Here is an 8,056-nt window from a genome sequence, read left to right as displayed (position 1 = left end):
AACAATATTATAATGTACATTTTAAAATTTTACTCATAATGACCAGTAGGTTAGAATTTTTAAAGAAAATGGTTAAATGTCAGCTCAAAACGTCTACGTAAAGAGGCATCGTAACAAGTAGAAAATCTACGGTTCGATCTTTGAAATTATGCTGCTGAATTCTTTTTTTTTTAATACGGAGGAAGCAAACAGCTATATAAGGTCACAAGCGCGTTGGCGATTTTATAATAAATAAAATAAAAAAAAACACACTGGGAGGAAATACAAAAATCTACTCGCCAACCACAGATTCGAAGACGAATAGGCAAACCGGACAAGAACTCTGCCGTATTCGAACTTCAAGATATTCACAAGATACGACACGTACTAGATTTGTACTAGATCCATTCTAGATACGTTATACTATCAACGTTATCTATCGTTAGATTTCAACTAGTTCTCTTTTGCAGCGCAATTCGGGCAACCAATGTCAATTTTACGTTAGATAGAGTTAGATATCTGAATTGGATCTCTAAGTTATATCCTGTGGAAATCGTTCAAGAGTATCTCCAGAATCGTGCAAATGTCAAATTTGACAGGTTAGATCTTAAACATATCGTTATCGTATCTTGGTGATGTCTAAAAGATATCTAATAGATGTCTATTTCAAAATCCGAATCGGCACTGTCAATGATTAGATAATGCAAAACAAAATGTAAATTCCTTTGATTGCCAACCCTGCACAGCAGCACGGAACAGACAACCCTAGCATCGCTGACCAATCACAGGCAGCAGGTGGCAATCAAACGCGTAATTGCAGTTTGCGGCGATGCTAGCTTTATTGGGTTAAGAGCCCATCTTGCAGCCGGCGCGTCGCATCCAGTCTGTTTCAATCGCATTTATGTTAAGTAGTTATGTGCGAATAGACGCACTTTGGTCGTATCCTCGTAGATAATCAAATAGCTTCAGTCGAGCAGGTTGCAGTGGTACAAGGTACAACCAGTACCTAGTAATATAAAATATTTTTGTTTTATTTGCAGTGGGTTGGCAGAGTGCTGAAGCCATGTGGGCGTCGGGACTGTCGGGTATCTTAAATTAGCAAAACCAAACCCCTATCCGTTAGGCTTAGGTAAATTCTTGTAGTGTGACTAGGATCGATATAATACTTACAACACCTATCTAACAACTATGTAGGTACCTACTCGTAACTAAGAGCCCTAAGGCCTACTTGCACCATTCTACTAACTCGGGTTTAACCGATTAAACCTGGAGTTACCATGGTTACCAGTACAATTTGACCGTTAAGTAGGTAACTTACATAGGTCTATGTTTTTACCTATAAAGTTCTTGTGTCTTGTAAAGTGGCCAAATACGTATATCACAACACATAGGTACTTATTTATTTTGATGCTAACTGTACCTAATAGTGGATGGTATAATGCAACAGTTAGAGATGCACGTCATGCACGCATGGCATCATGTCACCGCCCTGCGACTGCAGCGCGAATTACGGCGCGATTGCACGCAGATTGCATTACCGGACGGACGGCCGGAGGCTGTCAGAGACCAATTAAGTAGCTATTAACTATGATGATGGATTCTTTTAACAACATTTTTGCCAACATTTTTATCTAGGCCGACAAAGGGTCTTGTGTTGTGAGACACCCTTTTTTTAGTTTTCCTTGGGTTTTCCCGGATTTTTGCCACAGCTCATGAGAGCCTGACGTCTGCTTGACAACAAATCCCAAGAATTGGCGTAGGCACTAGTTTTTACAAAAGCGACTGCCATCGGACCTTCCAACCCAAAGCTAGAGGGTACCTAAACCGGGCTAAACGGGCCTACCGTTTAGCCCGGTTTTCTCACAATGTTTTTCCTTCACCGAAAAGCGACTGGTAAATATCAAATGACATTTCGTACCTACTTATACATAAAAGTTCCGAAAAACTCATTGGTACGAGCCGCGGTTTGAACCTGCGGCCTCCGGAATTAATAACTCATGAACCGTGATAGAAAGATGATGTATTTCTATTGGCGCTTATAACAACAAAATACTAAAAACCAAATAAAATAAATATTTAAGTGGGGCTCCCATACAAAAAGTTATTTATAACCTCATTGATCATTAATTTTTCAATATTTTCATTTTAAAATATGCGTTAGAGGGAGCAAGCGATACTGCATCTCATTCCCAGCATAGCTGCGTCCAAGTAGTGTGTTATGGCTTTTACAATATTCGATTCAAGTCATTCAGCCCCCTACTGACTATGTGTGTGAATCGCGGCGCAAAGCCGCGAACGCGAGTGTGGCTGTGGAGTCGATTTCGCTGTTTGCGAAAATCGATCCCACACTCGCGTTCGCGTCTTCGCTTCGCGTTTCGCGCACGAGTGTGGAGGGGCCTTTCCATAGTCATTCCTTCAGTGCATTTCTTTATGCGCAGTTATACAACCTATACAACACATATTAAATTATATCAAAGTATGAAAAATATGAAATGTTATAGTCATTTATAGCTGGTCAGGCAAATCCTGTCAGTAAAAAAGGCGCGAAATTCAAATTTTCAAATCTTCAATCATAGCGTCGCATTGCGTATGTTTTGTCCCTGACGGAGGCACGCATAGACCACTTCTATAAGATGCTACCTTCTATGTAAAATATAGCTGGTCAACCAAATCTTGTCAGTAAAAAAAGGCGCGAAATTCAAATTTTCTATGGGACGATATCCCTTCGCGCCTACATTTTTCAAATTTGCCGCCTTTTTCTACTGTCAAGATCTGGTTGACCAAGTATATTACTAGAATGAAATAACGCAACACAAAAGAAATTGTGGAGAAATTGTATATGTAGCGGGGTGTGGCAGTGTCAATGAACTGCGCGCGCAACGAAACGTAAAGATGGCGGACGCGGATGCCATTGCTCGCTAGCCGCAAATAAATTTCGTTTTTGTTTTACTAACTCCCTACAACCACACAAAATTATACTCTATTTTTTCATTCGTACGGTCCGATATGTATTAGTTATCTCGTCATTTTTGTTTACAAATTAGATTGGTTTGGACTTGTGTACTTGTATATGTCAAACAAAATATTTGACGTTCATTGACGTTGCTTTGCTTTGAGAATAGACGTGACTTGCAAAAGGTTTGGTTTATTTTGGTTAATTACCCGTGTGTTTTGATCTTAAACCTTGTATTTAAAAGAAGGAGTAAAAAGATTTTACAATCGTGGTCTAAGTTTCAAGTCATCCATTAGTGCTGGTTTCTTGATAAGCGGTAAATGCAGTTTTTAATTAGTGTTTATACTCGCTCTTTTAGTACCTACCCAATGTTTTAAATAATAAGTTTATTTTAATAATCATTTCACTGTGGTTTGTTTTCTTGTCATAGCGGTATCTTATAGATTATTGGTATGATTTGGATTTCAACAATACGTGCACTGATGTAGAAGTATGTAAGAATTTAACCGGGTTTGGAGGTTATGTTGATATAATATTCAAAATGAAAAGCAGGACCTACCTATTACATTACAAGGATATGACAATGTTTCAATTTTATTTACAGAAGTTTGTCATAATGGAATCTGCAGGAGACTGGTGTTTGATTGAGAGTGATCCAGGTGTTTTCACACAACTGATAAAGAAATTTGGTAAATATTTAGCAATTATTCAACCCAACAAGTTTATTTATTTAGGTATTTCATTTTTGTGGTATAATGCCCATTACAATTGCTCTTTCTGCCTTGAACTGCAATGGACAACCTGTATGATCACCCAGAGTGCGGGTCAAGGACCCTCGCCCAAAAAAAAAATATCAATGTAAAAACAGGCAATTTAGGAAACAACATTAATCTGTCAGCTCCCACGGCTCATATATGAGCCAGAACGCTTATGGTGACGTCATATCGTGGGATTTGACAGGTTAATTGTAACAAAACTAAAACAAAAATCATTCCACAGGAGCTAAAGGTGTACAAGTAGAAGAATTATGGACCATGGAGGAAGGAATTTTTGAAAATCTAAGGTACCTATCATGCATGTCATTGTGTGTACATATTACTCATTATCAACAGCCAAAAGTAGTGTAGGTAATTCTGTAGATCTCATTACGGGGGGGTACCGAATGAAGAAACACTATTGTTTAAAAGGAAAAAAAATAAAGAAAAAGCTGATTAATACTTAATCCGTATAACCTTTAAGCTGGTGTCAAATTGTATTAGTAACCATTGTAACTCCAAGTTTAACCGCTTAGCCCCAGGTTAGTGGGATGGTGCAAGTGGGCTGTAGAGATGATCAAATGTCAGAATTACAGTTGGAAGTTATGCAGAAGTGATTTTTTGTTATTTTAGGAATCATCAAAAAACTATTTTGTTTAAAAATATATATGGCACAAACATATTCTCAGCCGACGTTATTTGTACATATTTCAGACCTGTTCATGGACTTATATTTCTCTTCAAATTCTTACAACACGAGGAACCTGCTGGCCCCGTTGTGACAGACAACCGTCTTGATAAAATCTACTTTGCTAAACAGGTGATTTTGCATTCTACAGCTAGCAGATTAATAAATTGGATGTGAAAAGTACATTAAGAAGTTTGAGAGTAAAGTTAGTTGTGGGACTAAACATGAACAACTTTCATAACTTTGTTCATAAGCCTCATAATTTATACTTAGAATTTAACATAACTTGGTTCTTTTGGTTTTCAGTCATTTTTAATACAATTTATATTTTGTTTTTAGGTTATCAATAATGCCTGTGCTACCCAAGCTGTAGTCAGCTTACTTCTAAACTGCACTCACCCAGACGTGGACATAGGCCCTGAGTTGACCAAGCTAAAGGAGTTCAGCATGTCATTTGACCCCCGTATGAGAGGCTTGACTTTGAGCAATTCGCAGACCATCCGCATGGCGCATAACTCCATGTCACCATACATGCACTTTGAGTTTGATCAGAAAATGGCTTCAAAGGTTGGTATCATGTTAATAATATGCAGTACTGCCAATAATTTTAATATCCGACATATAACAAATTAATAATAAAAAGATAGCTATAGATTTTATGAAGAGTTTTGCAGAAAACTTTTGCGAGTACTTTCCTGATTGTTTAACATAATAACCTCACTAATCACTGTCTCATTTTAGGATGACGACGTATATCACTTCATCGGCTATATGCCTATCGACGGGCGGCTGTACGAGTTGGACGGGCTGCGCGAGGGTCCCATCGACCACGGACCCATCGCGCCGGAGCAAGACTGGCTCGACGTCGTCAGGCCCATCATCATGAAGCGCATCAACATGTACGTCTACCTTTTTACTGGTTAAGGGGTTACATGCCTATTGGCCACCGACGGACGCGTGTTCAATACGAACTAGACTTGTAACATGAGGATGGTTGTTTTCAATTGGTTCCTTATAATTTTGGACATGCTCAAAGTCACTCATTGAAAGTTATATAGGTACTTATTTCACGAGCTAGACTTCAATCTTAGAATTTACCTTTTTTTTTACAGCTACACAGAAGGCGAGATCCACTTCAATCTAATGGCTCTCGTATCAGACAGAAAGATGATTTACGAACGTCAGCTGGAGGAACTTCTTAACGAGTCACAGATGATGGGCATGCACTCGGAAGAAGTTGAGAACGAGATACCCCGGCTCAGGATGCTTATAGAATACGAGGACGTCAAGATGGCCAAGTACCAGCAGGAGATGGCGCGGAGAAAACACAACTACATACCGTTTATAGTGCAGTTGCTCAAGATCTTGGCAGAGGAGAAAAAATTGACTCCACTATTGGAAAAGGCGAAGGAGCGTGCGGCGAAAAAAGGACCTAAAAAGATTAAGACGTAGGAATATGCAATGAAGCTTTAGTATTAAAAGAATAGTGGAGTATGTGTGTATCTGTGCTGCTTGTAATTTTTATTTAAAAAAAATGTAAATGCGTTCAACACCACCACCAGTAAAATCGCGTCTCAAAGAGTCGTTAGGTAGGTAGCGTTTTTCAGTTTCGTGACCTAGTCTAGTCGGATACTCATTTTTCAGAGGTCTCATTGTAAGTTTCAGGCTAATATTGTCACGGTAATAATATATTATTATCTGGTGCTGTGTTGTAATTTGAGTAATATAACTGTTGTGTCACTGCCAGTAGAAAATCAGAAAAACGATAGACTTGAAAGAAATGTTCTCGGTATTATAATATATATTTACGATGAAATTTGAAATCAAAGCTGAATATTTGACTATCTATCCCACTGGTATGGGTCTTATTAAATGAACTTCAATTGATTATTTGTTTTATTCTATCATTGGGACCTTTTTCTGTCAAAAACGCTAACTCGTCAATACCCCTAGCGTAAATTGCATTCGATAGCGTGATGTGACGTACCTACGCGTTTGCGTTAAGTGTCATTAAACTCGTTAATTTATTATGTATGAAAATTTTGAGTTTCCAAAACGTCCCGCTTGGCATTTTGTATGAAGATTTTGAGTTTCCAAAACGTCCAGCTGTTCAAAATCCCATACAAAAATAGACAACTCAAATTTAAGCGAACCGTAATTAGAATTACCCCGTTTTACGGAATAATCCCATTACACATAAGCATTTTTGTAAAGTCACGGTCATTAACGTGAATTGTACGTGCAATATTTTATGTATTTTAGACAGTGACAAAGGGTAGTGAACGGAGAGTTCATTGTTCTTGAGAGGATGAGAGTCCATATATAAATATTTGGGTACAATCTTACACAGACCGGACAGAACCACCTACAGTCACCTGTAATAATAGGTACCTATGTTACTCTTCGAAGGCCGCAAAAATATGTGACACGTTCTTATGTCTCTACCATAAAATATTTGCGGCCCTCGTTGTGTAACATGTTAACCTTTTGGACGCCAATGACCGATATATCCGCACCGTAGGTTCAACGCCAAAGACCGATTTATCAGTCACAGAGCAACATCGACCTACGTGCATAAGTATACATAAAGTTCAACTTCAGTTTTGACACTTCAATGATGTGGCGTCTGAGTGACAGCTTTTGTGTTTGACACGGCGTGGAAAAGGTTAATGCAGGTGACTGTCCCCGAATTTAAGATATATAGAAATTTAAAGTGATGTTGCTAATTGCATTTTCTGGTCTAACAATTCGAGCTTGATTCAAAAATCTCATCAGGAATAAAAAAAGCTAAACCCAACCCACTAGTCACTAGCCCCGCAAAATCTATTACCGCATTTATTCAACAAAGGCGCGTTCACACGCGGTAAATAAATAACGGCGATAAATAATCTGGGGCTGACGCGGGCCGTGTGGAGAGGCTTTAACTCTGTGAATTCTGTGATAGACCTCTGTCACACCGCAATTCGCAAAAAAACAGTTTTGTGCGTTATTTTTAATTTTGTTTACCAGCTGCCTTGTTTTACTAGACTTAATATAGGTAAGTGACTAATATCTATATGCAACCTGCCCGCGGACTGGATGCAAGCAGCGTGCGGCCCGGCGAGTGTCAAATTAAGGCCATTAAGTATATTACCTATGTCGGCGGCCGATCGTAAAATCAGGCAGATCATGAAATTTCTTGAATAGGTATCAAATTTCAGGAGTATCGTGAAACGTGAAAATCATTTGTCTCGTTCCCTGAGTCGACGGAGCCCCTCTACGTCCTCGATTTGCCGCATGCCGCGCCGCGCGCCGCTTGCGTCCAGTCCGCGGCCACACTAATAGGCTCGGTCACAAAATGCTAAACTCAAAAACTGCTGAACGGATTTTCATACGGTTTTTACCTATCAATAGAGTGATACTTGGGGAAGGTTTAGGCAGTGGGAGACACTCCTGACTTCGGGAAAACTCGGCTCCATTAGGCTCAGCATACTCCGAGAAATTATAAGGGTTGACACAACTTGACGTCCCTTTGCGTGCACGACCACAAATAAGATAATAACGTGAATTTTGATAATTCTAAATAGCCGAAAGGGATAGTGCCATAAGTTAAAAAGAGCTATCATGATTCGACCCTGAATCGCTGTCAAACTTCGGTTTTGTATTAGGAAGTGTCGAAAATTAGTTCGGTGTGACGCCAGC

General features: G+C 39.1%; 1 protein-coding gene across 1 annotated transcript; it reads left to right on the top strand.

Moving 5' to 3' along the window:
• The first annotated feature begins 3,087 nt into the window (after positions 1 to 3,087).
• On the top strand, positions 3,088 to 5,891 carry LOC134657703 (ubiquitin carboxyl-terminal hydrolase isozyme L5). The gene is made up of 7 exons (XM_063513269.1): positions 3,088 to 3,117; positions 3,537 to 3,621; positions 3,932 to 3,995; positions 4,402 to 4,507; positions 4,715 to 4,942; positions 5,117 to 5,274; positions 5,488 to 5,891. Exons 2-7 carry the CDS (start codon positions 3,549 to 3,551, stop codon positions 5,825 to 5,827), a joined length of 969 nt encoding a protein of 322 aa, XP_063369339.1. The 5' UTR covers positions 3,088 to 3,117; positions 3,537 to 3,548; the 3' UTR covers positions 5,828 to 5,891.
• The last annotated feature ends 2,165 nt before the right edge of the window (positions 5,892 to 8,056 follow it).

The sequence above is a fragment of the Cydia amplana genome, chromosome 2 (genome assembly GCF_948474715.1).
Source record: "Cydia amplana chromosome 2, ilCydAmpl1.1, whole genome shotgun sequence".
Lineage (NCBI taxonomy): Eukaryota > Metazoa > Arthropoda > Insecta > Lepidoptera > Tortricidae > Cydia > Cydia amplana.
The sequence above is the reverse complement of the archived record's forward strand: the minus strand, read 5'-3'. Positions and strand labels throughout refer to the sequence as shown.